Here is a 17,353-nt window from a genome sequence, read left to right on the forward strand (position 1 = left end):
AAGCTGGTCAGTGGCTACCTGTGTGGTAGGTCTCAGCTAATTTTACTATCTCAAATCTTTGTTCATATTTGGTATAGACAGACAGTCTGCACAGGAAGCTGTTCATCTAGTTGTTCATCATAAGCTCATCCTTTGATTATCCTTTTGTAGGATGGTGGTTGTGGCTGTTCTTATCCTATTAAAGCTCATTTATTGCTATTGGTCGGTATACCCTCATAGCCAGACAGATGTATCAGTACGGTCATATTTAAGCACACAGTGACACTTATCATTGAATCCACACTAGTGTGAATTCAATGTACAGCTCTCTCTGATGGAAGGACTGAATTTAGTAAAATAGTATATGGAATACTTTAGTTAAACTGGTTAATCTCATTGAACCTAATCACAGACTCTTCAGTCATCCTTTATCACTTAACTTCTGCATTGGCGGGCGCTTTTGACATTCATTCTTCATTGCCAGCATATAATTATAACTGTAATGCATATATATATATATATGTCATACTTCATAATATAGGTCTTCTTAAAAAATTCGCTCATTTGGTAAGGTGTTCTTTTATATTACCAATGTCAAAATTGCATTTCCATATTTTAGATTCATTTTCCAACTGATATTTTGGGTCTTTGTTGTTTAGTGATTTTTCTATGGCCAGAATTCCTAATATCTAAAAAAATAGGCATGTTTCATCCATTGGCGAAAAGTGTTTTTCTTCAATAATTCAAATAGTTGTCATAATCACTTGGTCAGGAATCGCGGTATTTCAATGCGGCATGGGCCAATCAATATGTTTTCACTGAGGTGTATGGAAGCCAGGATACTTGATCGTATAAGCTCATCAAATTGGGTCATGCGTCTCCTCAGCTTTCATTCCACAATATCCACGTTCTCTTGGGTTCAGGTGAGGAGGTTGTAGACCAATTAGAACTGTATGGGTATTAGTACAACGGTGGTTTGTGACGGTGCCGTTATCGCTGAAAAAAGTAATCTTCATCATGGTTTCAACGGTGAGAGCAGACTCCCAAAAGCCATTGACTATCATTCAAACACGATTGGATGCTGGCACCCCAGTTATACTGACGTGGTGCGGCATGGACCCCCTGAGCATTTTAGAACATGCTAGTCTTTATAGACTCAACACCTTGGTTTAAATGACTGGTATCATCAAAAAGTTTAGACCACGACGGCGAGATCAAGTGCCTTCTCTGCTTGGTCGGCGCTTCTACCCGCTGTTTCGTTCAAAGTAATGACCTGAGCAGGGGATGCTCCTCCAGGAGCTCGTCCGCGCGGTCCCCAGGTGGAATCGGTCTCACAATCTTATGGTCGGTCTCTTCGTTGTTGGCGTTTTTGCATCCGACTTTACTGAAGTGCCGCTCTGAGGAACAGCTACTTGTTCGAGTATGTATACACCTATCTTGCGGTGTAGTGTCTTCTGGACAGATCAGGTGACAATCACCGTTATGGTTTGAGTAATAAACCGTTAGGGTTTTAAGCCATAGTTCCTTTAGGTGTTCGTATTAGTAGATTGATTCAGTGGTTAAGAGTTGTAGCTTGTTTGGGGCCCTGTGAATTATATACTAATTTTTGAATGAGAATTTTGGTTTATAGTGTACCGTCATCAATAAACAATAAAAGACCACAAATATTTCAACTGGTGTGCAATGGATAATCCTCAGAAGTTCTAATTTCATCATTACATTCTGGAAAATAATGTCTGTCTATTTTTTGAGGACGCATATATTCGTTTTATTTTCATTTAGTTACATGGTAGGTATTTTTGTTGTATGTGATGTTATTATTGTGTGTGATAAAAAATGAGCATTACAATAATGAAATCATTGAAAAAAGTTACTCAAGAAAAAAAACTTTGGATTTATTATGGTAGAGAATTGTGGGGTTTTGCTGGTATATTGTGTCGCCATTGCGTCGTAGTTATAAATAGACTCGTCTTTTGTTGGATGATAGAATCTAATCAAGAAAATTCGATTCTTTGATGACATTGTAAATCATTCATGGAATATACATGCTAGAATGATTTTAGCGTGAATTCTCGACATTTTATGGTTTTTTGATTCTCATTCTTGGTATAATTTGATGTAATTGGTAAAAAGAGGATTCATGATACATTTTCCATTAACATAATGAAGATTAGAATTCGAATAATAATCAAATGGGTTTTTCAATTTTGAATTTTCGTTTGTTATTGGTACTATTTTAGCCTATTCGGACACAGGAATGACATGATCAAATACGCATTTGTGGTGTTTGTTAGTATCAATGACTTATTAGCGATTTTTCTGGTGTGTTCATCTTGGGTTCCACGTATAGGAATTTTCTTGTTTGACCTCGAAGATGGGAATCCATTAGTACCATTCATGGAATGGTGGACTTTTCTAGGTAAGATTTGAGAGTTTATCCGCTCATCTTGTCATTCTATTAGTTATGGACATGACTGGTTGTATTTTTCTGCCTCTCTAGGTGAAACTGTCATCGTATGTACGTGGTTTATGATACCGTCCTTTGAAGTCAAAACTAAAGACACCTCTGCCTTACACATGGTTGTACTGCCATCGAACATATAGTAGATACTAGCCTATTTGTGACCTTCGTGAACCTCTCATAACGAGAACTCAGTAGTACAGTCAGTTTATTATCTTGAAGTTATATATTTTGTAGATAAAGTAGTATGCATCACAGTATGAGGAATTCATTTATAGTTATTCTATTTATTATTATCATATGTATTATTAATTTTATTGCCATTTGACCATTAGTTGAATTGACAACTCGATTTGCATTTGTAGGTGTGGTATTCCAATCAAGGGCAGAAGGAGCTGTTCTAGGAGAAACTTGACTGAGAAAGTCATCATCCTTCAAGAGGTAGGTATAGTACACTTCTGTGTCATAACATATGGGTAATATGGACTGACCGTATGGTAGGCTAAAGTGTGAAGTCAAATGTATCCTGTTGCTTTGTGTAGATTTATCATGTTATTCTAAAAAAAGTTAGATCAGGATGTAATAGTTTGCCTTAAAAATGACTTTGCCATTGGTTGGCCGAGCCAAAAGCCAGGAACAAGCTCAAATTGCGACAATACCACACACACACACACACACACACACACATAGGTGTGCGGTTAGGATGGGGTGGTTTGATCTCGATATCGGTTTTGATTGGTATTATCAAGTAATATAATTTGTTGTATTTTCAAATTAGAATTTTGATTCAAATGATGATCGTAAATCTTTGTTGTTTCAAATGGTTGAAATGTTTCCATTCGAGACTTTTGATTCTTTTGAATGCCATTTAATCATCGTTTTCGATAATTGGTTCATAAAAATCAAAGTCCTCGATGGAATATAATAATTTGATGAAGAATGCTAACGCTCATTTTCGTATGAAATCGAATGACAAATCTAAAAGTTAAAATGTAGTCCATTATAGCATTCCGTATCCTAATGACTTTGTGGCATCTCGAATGTAGTCGTACAACTCGGTGGCTGAACTTGTTTTTCAAGAGTATGCCGTGGTAGATCATCGTGCCAAACAAGTTGAAATGCATGCACTCCTTTCGCCGGGCTCTAGTATAGTGCATCAGTGTAGGCTGGATGATGGGTAGAGTATTTGGTACCTGGGGTTTTGCTGGAATCCGTACTGGGCAAATTTTAGCTGGGTGGATGGAATTACCTTTAAGACTGCTTCTTCAGATGCTTTCTTAACAAATGAGGTGGGTGCAGATTGATTCAGTCAGTATCATAAGGACAAGACCTAAATTAGAATGGACTTTCATCATTTGGTTATATGTTTTAGTCTATTTGGACCGTTCGGGCGTTGATCCATCGTACTGACATAAAGTGACATGGATGGTTTCGAGTTTGACTCATGGAATAATGTATCGTACAATCTTTGATGATAATTGAATCGAGTTTATTGTGATATTTGGGTGCCGATTTGGAGGACTGATCATGGAAGCATCCACAAGTTAGTGATGATGCATTATATTCCACCGTTGATGAATGATATATTAGTAATTGCAACGAAACTATTGTTTGACAATGGAACCTAGAATGAATGAATTGCAATTTGCATCTTGGCCATTTTGGTGAGATTAGTTAATTTGGGCTAGAAACATTCAAAGATTTAAACAGTCTGTTTTTAATGCAAACTAAGTGCACCAACAGCAGAATTGGAAAGCATTTTCTCAATTTGGGATGCAGCTTCCCTGAGTAAGGGCACATAGGTTTTTATCAGTCCGCTATAAAGCTGTAGTGATAACAAAGTAGCAGTTTAGTGGCATCAAATCTTTTTATTCATCGATATTTTGTTTGAGATATTTAGTTGCGAATAAACTAGTTATTCATGAGCAAAACTGCATATTCCGCTTTGTCTTCTGATTACGTCTGTGAAATTATGTCTGTGAAATCAGCTCTTATTACTTTTGGAAAGACAGAAATTCTGATCACAAAGTCAGCAATTATTTTCCTAAATGTTTTCAGCATATTATATATATGACTATTACACCATTATATAAATATATTTTTTCCACAGCATTCTGTTATTGTTGCATTAACTAGATCAGATAAACCTGCCTCTAAATGGTGCGTAAAATCAAAACAATCCATGGTTGGTCGCTTATTATGTCATTCTGTGAATTTGGCAACAATAGCTTGAAAGTTCTGCTGCTGAAATTGGTCTGTGCTTACTGAAATTTAAATCATTGCACCCAGTGGCCAAAGTTGGAAGTGTTGAATGCTCCAGTTTCTGGGTGAGTTGTATTTTTAAGTTGTAAAAGGTGTAATACTGTCAACATGAATGCATATTTTATTAACTCTAACCCAAAACCCAACCCTAAACAGTAAAAAGTAAAGTAAAAATTAAATTTTAGAGTGAAAATGCAACCTCCGAATCGCGCTCGCCATTGTTGATGAATACGCCCTGGTTTCCATGGGATCAGAACCTGTGTCCTAGAGGTTGTTCACGCAACGTGCTATCAGTAGCCCTAGAGGGAAACGGGTTCACATTGGAATTGATGTGAAATTGTCTGATGGTGCTGTCAGTAATTCAAATGAATGGGGTTGATTTCACATTACATGAAATTTTGGAAGCAACATTTGATTTCCAGTGTGATCATGTGACAGTTTTTGTCTAGAATAAGCTGCAGTAGTGAAAGTTCTAGCTATGTGAGACTACACACTAAGTGATAAAGCTCTGCCTCTGTTACAGGGTATTCTGCAGGGCTGCAACTCCATGTGCGCTGGATACCTCTTCCAACCAGACAAACAGTACGATGTGACCTATGACACAGGAGACATGGCCATCCAGTGTGGCAGACATGTAGACATCTTCAAATTCTGGCTCATGTGGAAAGCCAAGGTGGGTCACAATGGCTTCCAATCTAAATTCCCACAATGTATTGCTATTACAGAAGTATTGCTATTTAATAATGCTGCTGTGTGCCTTATAAAATGTAGTGTTTTAGTCCTGGATCGAACACTCTTGAAAAGTTTTAACATTTTTCTACTAACAAATTCCTTTTTTGTCATGAAATTACCACCACAGTGTCATTTTTAGCACATCTGAAATTCAGTTTTGTGTTTAACAGAATGTCAATTCGTCCAATAAAAATATTTTGCTCACAAGTGATACCTTGATTTTTCTTTGTTCCCTTTTGTAACTCACTCGACGTTGTGTCGATTGTAGTGACACAAGGGGTCTCTTCTGAGAGCCTCGCGTACCTCTGAACTTGAGAAAAGGCCAATGTGAAATTGGCAGACAGAATTTGCATGTCCCGCCCCCGGACATACGGGTATAAAGGGGAGTGGGCGAGCGTCTGTCAGTCAGATTTTTTCTTCGGAGCCGAGCGGTTGTGAGATCAGCGAGCTGTGTGTCACGACTGCTTCACCCAACTCTGCAAGAGAGCTTCTGTTGGATCTGACTGCATGCTGTGCAGACTCTGCCCCTGGGTGCTTCGACAGCCCTTCTCTCTCATAAAAGAGTTTGATTTCTCTGAAAGAGTTTATTCTCCTCTATTACTTTTCAGGACGTGTCTTTTTAAAGATGCCCTTCTGGTGCTGTGTAGTTCCTGGATATGGTCGGTATCTCTCCAGATCCGACGGTCATAGACGCAGCCTTGTGTCCCTGGGTCGCGATCACACTGAGGAAGCGTTTGTTCATATTCTTACTGCGAGGACTTGACCATGGCAACGATGCAGTCGTGGCTTTCGTTCCTAAAAACGAATGCCCCTCCAGCCGCACCCCACGTCACTTCTTCTTCCCACGGGATTGATGATGACCCGGCTGGCGATTTCCACAGCCACAGCCCCACAAACCACCCATCGCCCAGCATGCTCGTTTGCTTCCGTCTGCGCTTGGGATGATGGCGGCTCGCTTCAAGGCCAGCTTGCCTCATCCCTAGATCCAGGTCTGGATGATGACATCGCCGCTGCATCGAGAGCACTCAATTATCTGACGCTGAAGAACAGATCGGACTCCCGTCCTAGGGCCATCCTGCAAATGGCCGACATGCTTTCCAGGGGCGCTGTGAGTGTTGGGCTGGACTGGAACCCTCCGTCTTCCCCCCAACCCTCGTGGCTTGATGATTGGTACCTTGGCTCCGGGCGCCCATACCAGCCCCCCACACAGGAAGCGAGACATTTTCTCCGGAGCTGGTAGCAAGACCACTCCATCCCCCAGTGGAGGGCTGGGACAAGAATCCTCAGTTCTCCCTTTTTCTTTCGTCGCACCCCCTTCGGGCTGAGGTACCCAAATTGTCAATAAAAGAGCAATTTCCTCACATCCTGGGTCATCAGACCGGCGCGTGCCATTCTCACGGCACCCTGGCACCAAAGCTTTGCAGTCCCGGCTCCCCGGATGTGGCCATCTTGCCTCCGGACCCACGACTGCCCAGTCCCAGCAGGCCAGTGCTGACAAGTCTCGAAGATGTCCCTCCAGGACCTCCACCTCAGTCTATAACCTGCCGGGGGCGCGGAGCAAGGTAAGTGCTTAGAGTTTTTTCTCAGCACCCAAGCCTCGGGAAGCGCTTTTTCCTCCCAACGCATTATTACCTGCTCCACCCGGTACATCCAAAACAACCTTCCCGTTAGTGCCCCTCGACCGGCGCTTAGACTCATGGCTTGCGCTTCCCAGCCCATCGCGATGGCTGGCCAGGACCATCTGACTCGGCTACACGATTCAGTTCACCAGGCTCCCGCCTCGTTTCACCGGTATTCATTCCACGTCAATGCACGGTGAAACGGCAGCACCTTACGAGCAGAAATTGCCACTCTGCTACTCAAGGACGCAATAGAGCCTGTCCCTCCAGCCGAGATGAAGAAGGGTTTCTACGTACCCAAAAAAGGCAGTGGGTTGCGGCCAATCTTGGACCTGCAAGTTCTCAACCGGACTTTACACAGACACCCGTTCAAAATGCTCACACAGAGGTGAATCTTTACCTGTGTTCGGCGTCAAGATTGGTTTGCGGCGGGTGAAGGACACGTACTTCCACATCTCCATTCTGCCTCGACATCGACCCTTCTTACGGTTCACGTTCGACGGCTAGGCGTATCAGTACAAGGTCCTCCCCTTCGCCCTGTCCCTATCCCCTCGTGTCTTCACCAAGGTCGCAGAGGCAGCCCTGCCCCGCTACGGGAAGTGGGCATCCGCATACTCAATTACCTTGACGACTGGCTCATCCTAGCACACTCTCGAGAGTTACTATGCACCCATAGGGACCAGGTGCCCATGCACCTCAGCCGTTTAGGGCTTCAGGTCAACCGGGCAAGCTCTCTCTCCGGTTCAGAGCATCTCTTTTCTCGGCTTGGAGTTAGACTCAATCGCAATGTCAGCGCACCTCACAACGGAGGGTGCACAGTCAGTGCTCAGGTGCCTCGCTCGCTTCAAGCCAGGCACAGCGGTTCCTCTCAAACAGTCCCAGAGGCTCCTGGGGCATATGCCATCCTCAGCCGCGGTCGCGCCGCTCGGGTTAATGCATATGAGACTGCTTCAGCACTGGCTTCAGACTCTAGTCTCGAGATGGGCATGGCGTCGCGGCACATACCATGTGTTAATCACCCCTTCCTGCTCTCAGTCTTTCAACCTTTGGACAGACCTCTGTTTTCTGAAAGACAACTCCCACTGCCCGCTCTGGTACTCCCTAACGGAGGCCCCTCTCGGCACAGACACCTGGCACACAGCTGGCCCCGGGGCTGCTCAAGTACCCATTTCCCCTGTGAGCCTTCTCTCACTGGTGCTGTGCAAGGTCAGGGAGGATGAGGAATAGGTCACCTTAGTGGCTCCTTACTGGCCCACCCGGACCTTGTTCTCATATCTCACACTCCTCGCGACAGCACCTCCCTGGCAAATTCCCCTAAGGAAGGGCCTTCTTCTCAGGGATGGGGCACCTTCTGGCACTCGTGCCCAGACCTCTGGAACCTCCATGTCTGGCCCCTGGATGGGACGCGGAAGACTTAAGCGGTCTACCACATGCAGTCGTAGACACGATCAACCAAGCCAGAGCTCCCTCTACCAAGCAGCTTTACACCCTCAAGTGGCGTCTGTTCGCCAGATCTAATCCAGATCTGAAGACCCACAGAGATAAGCAGTTCAGTCGGTGCTTTCATTCCTGCAGGAAAGGCTGGAGGGGAGGCTGTCCTTCTCCACCTTGAAGGTGTATGTCGCTGCTATCGCAGCCCACCACGATGCAGTAGACGGCAAGTCCCTTGGTAAGCATGACCTGATTATCAGGTTCCTTAGAGGCGCCCGGAGGTTGAACCCTTGCCGGCCAAGCCTGTTCCTCTCAAGGGTTCTCTCAGTGGTCCTTTTAGGCCTTCAGAGACCCCCCTTCGAGCCAGTTGCGCTCAAAGCCCTCTCCTTGAAGATGGTCCTGATCGAGCTTGCTTCCATTAAGAGGGTTGGGGACCTGCAAACATTCTCTGTCAGCGACACTTGCCTGGAGTTCGGTCCGGCAGATACTCACATCATCCTAAGACCGCGACCGGGCTACGTGCCCAAGGTTTCTACGATCCCCTTCAGGGACCAGGTCGTGTACCTGCAAGCGGGAGGAGGCAGACCCAGCCTCATCGTTGCTGTGTCCGGTACATGCTTTGCGTATATATGAGGACCGCACTCAGGCCTTTAGATGCTTTGAGCAGATCTTTGTCTGCTTCTGCGGACGGCGGAAAGGGAACACTGTCTCCAAACAGAGGTTAGCTCATTGAGTTGTTGATGCTATTTCCCTAGCCTATCACCCCCCCGCGGGTTCAAGCACACTCTACGAGGAGTGTGGCATCCTCGTGGGCACTGGCTCATAGTAACTCTCTAGCAGACATCTGCAGAGCAGCGGGCTGGGAAACACCCAACCCCTTTGCTAGGTTCCCGTTTTTTGTCAGGTCCGAGCCCGTTGAACTCGGTAATACGGAACAGCCGACAGGGTGTTCTGCTTGCACCTTGCGCCCTTCACCAAGTTGATCCAGTGCGCCTTATTTCCCAGGTTAGCCTCCCTAGCCCTCTGGCCATCGAATTCAGCGGAGGAATTCACCGCCAGACCCACCACGAGTCGAGTGCTCCATGTTGGGCTTGGCCTCCACAGGCATAGTTCCTGCTTCAGGCAACTCCCTGTGATGTATTTTCCACAGTACGGTCCCCCTGCTGGCAGGACCCGTGTCTCCCTTGGGCAGTCCCCGCTGTCCCCCGGTCGCCGTTTCTGTAGCAACTCCTCCCTTGTCAGGCAGGATCTACCACCGCACCATGTCCACGTGTGGCTTGACAACCCCTGTGGGTATTGGCCACAAGTTACCTCCCCCGAGTCTGGGCAGGTTGTGGTCTCAGCACAGCCTTTTCCTCCTGAAAGAACAGGAACAGAAAAGGATGCCTTCCCCGACACATATATAGCGGTATGATAGCCCCAGCCACATTTAAACTCTATGACGAGAAACATAGAGAGAGAAAAAGCCACGGCTGGCCGACTGGCTCCCATGCAAGTCATGTCGCCTGTTTCCGTATAGGTATGGGGAACCTAAGAGCGGTATATGACACCTTTTATTGGGGACGTTGGGAAGGGTTACGTGCAGCCGACTCAGCTTCTTCTAGCACGCAACAGCTTGCTTGCACCTGGCTCAGCAGTCACGTAACACGGGTTAGTGCATGGCGTTTTGAAGTGGGACCCCTTGTGTCACTACAATCGACACAATGTCGAGGGAGTGACAGAAGGGGAATGTCATGGTTACTGTTGTAACCTCCATTCCCCGATGGAAGGTATGAGACGTTGTGTTCCCCTTGCCACGGCACAATCCCTACCACTGTAATGCGCCGTAACCTTATTCTCGGCTCCTCAGTGCAAAAACCTGACTGACAGACGCTCGCCCGCTCTCCTTATACCCGTATGTCCGGGGGCGGGACTTGCAAATTCTGTCTGCCAATTTCACATTGGCCTTTTCTCAAGTTCAGGGATACGCAAGGCTCTCAGAAAAGACCCTTTGTGTCACTACAATCGACACAACGTCTCGTTCCTTCCATCAGGTAATGGAGGTTACAACAGTAACCATGACGTTTTCTTTAAAAATCACTCATGTTTCATCTCAAGTATGCTCTTTGCTGACACTTTTACATAAAAACATATTAGGGGCTAAATTGTTTGGTGTGTTGGTCATGATGCCACAACCATGTGACACTCATAATGTTTAAAAATGTAGACATGTTGAAACTGTTTGAATGTTTTATGTTTATTTCACTCATTTTTTAGATACTTTTAAACATGTTATCATTTTTATTTTTAGAATGGAATTTCACAGTCAAAGACAAGGCTAAAATTGTTAAAATAAGTAAATGTTTAATAAAGAACAATACACTCTAGACCATGCTATTTTACTATATTCACAATATAGCATGACCTCTTGTAGCTTAATTTTGTTACTTGTTGATTTGCCCGTATTTTGGTAACCTTTACAGATTTTATTCTGATTTTGTTGATTCATGCAGGGAACAATCGGTTTTGAACAACATATTGACAGATGTTTGGAGCTGTCTGATTATCTCTACAACAAAATCAAGAACCGTGAGGGGTATCAAATGGTGTTTGAGGGCCAGGTTTGTATCTGACACATACACTGCTCACTCAGTATTGATTGTCATTTTCTGATTTTCTCATTGGTTGTCTATTATTTTTTCTCTAGCCTCAGCACACAAACGTTTGTTTCTGGTATATTCCACCGAGCTTGCGGGGCATGCCAGATGGTGATGAACGAAGGGGAAAGCTACACAGGGTACATCATCTCATCTCTATGTCTATGTTCCCACTGCCGCAGAAAAGCACACATTTATGATTGCACATGCTCAATTGTTGAAACCCAATGATCGTAAACATTGGGTTTCAAAGGTCTGAGGCCACTAGTGAAAATCATTTTATTATTCATATTTATGATTTTCTAAATTTTGTGTAAAACATAATCCATTTTATCCATCTTGTGTGCTCCAGTGCAAGGAAATGTGACTTTTAGCACAAATAAGTTAACTTATTCAATGTCACAAATGTGCTTGTTTTATTAGTGACATAGACATATTGGAAAATCTTAAGCATTGCTTTTCTTTGTACTTTTCAAAATCCTAAACCTTTTTCAGGCTTAAATAGAAAAAGAAAAATCCTACATTTTCAATGTGGTCTATGACTTTTGGACTTGTAAATGCATGATTAGAAAAATACTAAACGTATTTCTGACTGCCAATAGTATACATATGTCAATGTGATTTAAAGGGATAGTTCACTAAAAAATTTAAATTCTCTTATTATTCACTCCCCATCACAGCTAGATCAATCAACCAAATCTTTTTGGTGAATAGATTCGAAAGTCTGGACTCACTGGGATTAATTAAAATCCCCATCAGAATTTGGAAAGCCGCAGACACATACAAGAGGAATGACTCAAATAGTTGTGTGTACCAGTGCTGTTACACTGGATACCAGCACTCTTGGAATGCAACTCAAATAAGATTCTTTGGAACAAGCTGTTGTAAATGGAAGAGGTGGAAAGAGTACTGAAAAATAATACTCAAGTAAAAGTACTATTACTTCTTAAAAAATTTAGAGTAGAGTAAAAGTACCTGTCCTAAAAACTACTCAAGTACGAGTAAAGAGAAGCTCATTTAAAAGTTATTTTGAGTAGTGTGTACTGAGTACTGAGTTGTGAAATCTATGCCCCTGTGTAATTAAAACATTACATGAATCTGATGGAAAAAATATACAAATAAAAGGGCGACATGATTACAGAAATTAAAAGATGAAAGTTATTTTCAATACAATGATCCCCATTTTATATCATAATGTATGAAACAATTAAAATCAGTATATGTGTAATGTCTAAATTTCCCTTAATGTCAACAGAGTTACTGTTGCACATTAAACATGTTAAAAACTATGCAAGGAATGTATAAAAAAAAAAAGAACCATAATAAAAGCAGGGTCACTTGGCGTGTCTTGTCCCGCACAATAATCGTGTGTAGCATTTGTTTGATACAGGGGCCACATCGGCCTTCAAAGGAAATATTCACACAAACATTTTAATTATCTCATAATTTAGTCACCCTTATGCCATACCAGATATGTATGACTTTCTTTCTTCGGCAGAACACAATTTAAGATTTTTAGAAGAATATTTCAGCTCTTTTGGTCCATACAATGCAAGTGAATGGGTGCCAACATTTTGAAGCTCCAAAAATCACACAAGTCAGCATTAAAGTAGCATAATCCATGTGACTCCAGTGGTTAAATCCATGTCTTCATAAAAGATATGATAGGTTTGGTGAGAAACAGATCAATATTTAAGTCAATTTTTACTATAAATTCTCCTGCCTGCTCGGTCAATCTCCACTTTAACTTTCACTTTCTTCTTTTGTTTTTGGTGATTTACATTCTTCATGCATATCGCCATCTACTGGCCAGGGAGAAGAATTTCTAGCAGAAATTGACTTAAATATTGATCTTTTTCTCACCCACACCTATCATCTCCCTTCTGAAGACATGGATTTAACCACTGGAGTCATATGGTTTACTTTTGTGCTGCCTTTATGTGCTTTTTAGTGTCAAAATTTTAACATCCATTCACTTGTATTGTATGGACCTACAGAGCTTAAACATTCTTCTAAAAATCTTAATTTGTGTTCTGCTGAAGAAAGAAAGTCATAGACAGATGGCATGAGGGTGAGTAAAAGGGCAGTGGTGGCTCAGCGGTTAAGGCTCTGGTTTGCTGACCAGAAAGCAAGTGGTTCAAGCCCCAACACCACCAAGACACCACTGTGTGGTCTTTGAGCAAGGCCCTTGAACCTATCTGCTCCAGGGGCGCTGTATCATGGCTGACCCTGCACTCTGACCCCAGCTTAGCTGGGATATGTGAAAAATAAATAATTTCACCATGTATATGCAGAAATGTATGTATAATGTGTGACAATTGATCAATTTATTATTTTATTTTATTAAATAATGAGAGAATTTTCATTTTTGAGGGAACTATATATTTAAGTAGCACATGGGGGGCCACATTGTCCTCCTTTTGAGATACAATGTTCAACATTGATTTAGTTCTTGTATCGTTTAAGCCCAGTAATAGTTGTGTTCTCATTCTAATGCATGATGCACAATTTTATGAAGTTTCTGACTGGTGGAATATTCAGCCTGAAGTATTGCTCTACAAAGGTTGATACTTTTCTATCAGGCATTAGAAAAAACATGATAAAGGCTAAGCATAATTATAAATTATTGTATCAGCTCTATTTACCTGGTGATTTATTATAAAAAATTAAGAAATTTAAAAAAATTAAAAATTTATTATAAACTCTCTACATCAGGGGTCGGTATTATAAAAAAAAACTATGAATATTATAAAAAAATGTCACTGTTTTATTCTATTACATTAACACTTTTAAAGCTACTTAAGTTATTCAGCCAAAAGTAGTGAGTGGTTTTATTGTTTCATTGTTATTGTTGTTTGATTAATAGCCTTTTTATGACATAGCCTATTAGACAGTGCTCAAATGCACACTTCAAGTCAAACATTTTGATGCAAATACGCGTTTAGTCCCACCGTTTACATTAACTTTAGACCAAACCGACTGCGTGTACATTAATGTCTCACCAAGACAGGCATTGGCGGAAATATAAAGTGTATTTGTCCATTTAGGCACGTTCCCACATCAGCGCACAAACATTAGCCACCTGTCAATCAAACAACACGCAGCTGCAGATGTCAGGAAATAAAAAGTAAATATTTTATATTTTATCTAGATCAATCAACCAGTGGTGCTCTTGCTATCGCGATTGATGTAATGAACACCCCTGTTCTAGATGTGGAAGTATAGAAAACTACTCAAAAGTTTATCATCATATCAAGGACATCTCTCTCTCTCTCTCTCTCTCTCTCTCTCTCACTCTCTCTCTCACTCACTCACTCACTCACTCACTCACTCACTCTCTTTTTTCAGATAAACATCAAGATTGTTTTATCGCCCAGCCCTATTGATAACATTGCCTTAATCTCTCACATCAACCCAATAATCTCAGTGATAGATAGTTAAATTACAGGCTTCATTAAAGACACAGAATCTTGTTAACAGAAATATGAAATTTACCTCTATATTTTTCTTAAAATTAGAGGCAGGATTAATGCTGATATCTGGCTTGAGCAAGTTAAACTCACATGACACGATCAAGCACTTGGACTTTTTCATTGCAAAAAGCCCATTCAGGTGCGGCGATGTTCATGTGTTAGGCATCCTCCACATCCATAACAGTTGGCGCCGATCTGCAGCTGCCATTCAAGTTTTTTACGTGTGATTTGACGGGAGTCACGAGACTCTCCCTAGCCAATCATGTTGATAGATAAAAATAAAAATCAGGACAGGGAAGTTAAAATGTACTCAAGTAAAAGTATACAATTTTTAAACTACTTCAAAAAGTAAAATTCTTGAGAAAAACTACTTAATAACAGTAACATGAGTATTTGTAATTTGTTACATTACACCCCTGGTAAATGTCTACAATTACAAAAAAGAGTAACATGAGCATACAAACTGGAGTCATAATTACTTTACCTCCCCTTTAGGTGGCGCCCAAGCTTAAAGCAATGATGATGGAGTGCGGTACAACCATGGTAGGATACCAGCCGCAGGGAGACAAAGTCAACTTCTTCCGAATGGTCGTTTCCAATCATGCCACCACCATGTCTGACATTGATTTTCTCATCGATGAGATCGAGAGGCTGGGTCAAGACCTGTAAGAGTGCCACTCTGTTGGGTGGAGGCTGAAATTGCATCCATGTCTGCACATTTAATGGCATGTTTTGACATTGTGTTGTGGTCCAGTATGCTCTGCCCTCCTCTATATCATTAGATCTTAAATTGACAGATAACGTAGCCTCTATAGCCACACAGTCACCTTACAGAGTAGTTTAACTCTATTGAGAATCATACTCTGATATCTGTAACAGTCGGTGCTTCGATTTGTAAATACAATATAAAGATGAGCAAGGCACAGCACCCTTTTAATTAAACTCAAACCCCTTTCTGTGTAGTGGTGGGGTCTGTGTGATTGTTAACCAGTGGTTGTAATACAATCTGTACTTAAGTGTTGTGTTCCTAGCCTTAATTAACCTTGTAGTAGGTCATGTAAAGTGTTTTAACAGCACCTTTGTGAGGTGATACATAAGTATTACATTTTCAGCTTGAAATGTTCGACTGACAGAAATATGTAAACAAAGAAAGTTATTTATATTGTGACCTGAGCAGTGTACAAAGTTTCCCATTTGTAACATCTCTTCAGTTAATGTTCACATCAACCATCAGAATGGGGAAACAAATGTGATCTCAGTTATTTGGACTGTGGCATGATTGTTGATGCCAGATGGGCTGGTTTGAATATTTCTGTAACGGTGGATCTCCTGGGAATTTATTCAGAATGGTGCCAAAAACAAAAAACATCCAGTGAGCGGCAGTTTTGTGGATGGAAATGCCTTGTTGATGAGAAAGGTCAAAAGATAATGGCCAGACTAGCCCGAACTGACAAAGTCTACAGTATCTCAGATAACCACTCTGTACAATTGTGGTGAGAAGAATAGAATGCTATTCTGAGATGCGGGTTGGCACTGTTTTGCCAGCACGAGGTGGACCTACACATTATCAAGTAGGTGGTTTTAATGTTATGTCTGATCAGTGTACATTATAATAGGTCTATCCACAAGAACATTTATATATAAATATACATATGGATATAATATACACTACCGGTCAAACGTTTTGAAACACTTACTCATTCTTTATTATATATTTTTTCTTCACATTTTAGAATAATATTGTCATCAAAACTATGGAATAACATAAATGGAACTAAAATCCCAAATAAATCCAAACAGTGTTATTTTAGCATCTTCAAAGACGTCACCTTTTGCCTAGAATATGAAGACATGTGCTCTTGACATTTTCTCAACCAACTTCTTGAGGTATCACCCTGAGAGGCTTTTTAAATAGTATTGAAGAAGTTCCCATCTATGTTGGGCACTTATTGGCTGCTTTTCTTTATTATTTGGTCCAAGTCATCAATTTCAAAAACTTTTTTTATTATTATATTTTAGTTCTATAATGAAATAAATTAATATGGTGTCACAATTATATTTTTGTCAACAAACCTAATTTCAAACATATATGCATACGCCTTCAGATCAAAGGATTTTTATGATCATGAGAAACATTACAATCAAGTGTTTCAAAACTTTTGACCAGTAGTGTATATAAATATATGTTTGTTGTTCCTTAAATCTGTGAAATCAGTGTCAGTGTTATAATGTTATTGTGTGTACCTCTGACTGAATGTTACAAACAATCCTATCAATTATCTGGAGATAGTTATAGTTACCAGATATTTATTACTCATTATTAATATTCAACTCAGGCGATTATAGCTCAATGTCTTCTTGATTTAAAAAAAATAGCAAAAGCTTAGAATGAAGGGTGGAATTGTTGTTCTCAGGATGCTGAAAGATTCTGTTCATCTAAATATTTACTAATGGTTTATTGATATTTCGCTGCTGTATTTAGATTCTGCTGTTGTGAGTCTGTTTATTTAATGTTCTCTCTTCATGCAAAGTGTTTTTGACTAGTAAAATCTGCACAATAATCTTTTTCCTTTTTGCAGTAAATTGTCGACTCGATTGTACGGTATATGTTGAATGTGAGGAGGGCAGTCTGGTCTCCTCAGTAAGGCTGGCACTTTAAAATGCAATCACACTATATGTAGACAGTTACTAATGCTTGTAAAGTGCACAATAAAATCTATTACAGTACATTCATTTTCTGTTAGTTCTTTTCTAAATGTA

General features: G+C 41.3%; 1 protein-coding gene across 1 annotated transcript in view; it reads left to right on the forward strand.

The window, feature by feature from the left end:
* Nucleotides 1-17,312, forward strand: part of LOC127654305 (glutamate decarboxylase 1-like) — a 32,947-nt gene extending 15,635 nt beyond the window's left edge. Inside the window, exons 7-11 of the mRNA XM_052141429.1 lie at nt 2,806-2,881; nt 5,226-5,375; nt 10,977-11,084; nt 11,171-11,260; nt 15,089-17,312. Coding sequence (XP_051997389.1) covers nt 2,806-2,881; nt 5,226-5,375; nt 10,977-11,084; nt 11,171-11,260; nt 15,089-15,262 — 598 coding nt within the window. The 3' untranslated portion in view covers nt 15,263-17,312. The remainder of the gene's footprint in view (nt 1-2,805; nt 2,882-5,225; nt 5,376-10,976; nt 11,085-11,170; nt 11,261-15,088) is intronic.
* The last annotated feature ends 41 nt before the right edge of the window (nt 17,313-17,353 follow it).

This window comes from Xyrauchen texanus, chromosome 13 (assembly GCF_025860055.1).
Source record: "Xyrauchen texanus isolate HMW12.3.18 chromosome 13, RBS_HiC_50CHRs, whole genome shotgun sequence".
Taxonomy (NCBI): Eukaryota; Metazoa; Chordata; class Actinopteri; order Cypriniformes; family Catostomidae; genus Xyrauchen; species Xyrauchen texanus.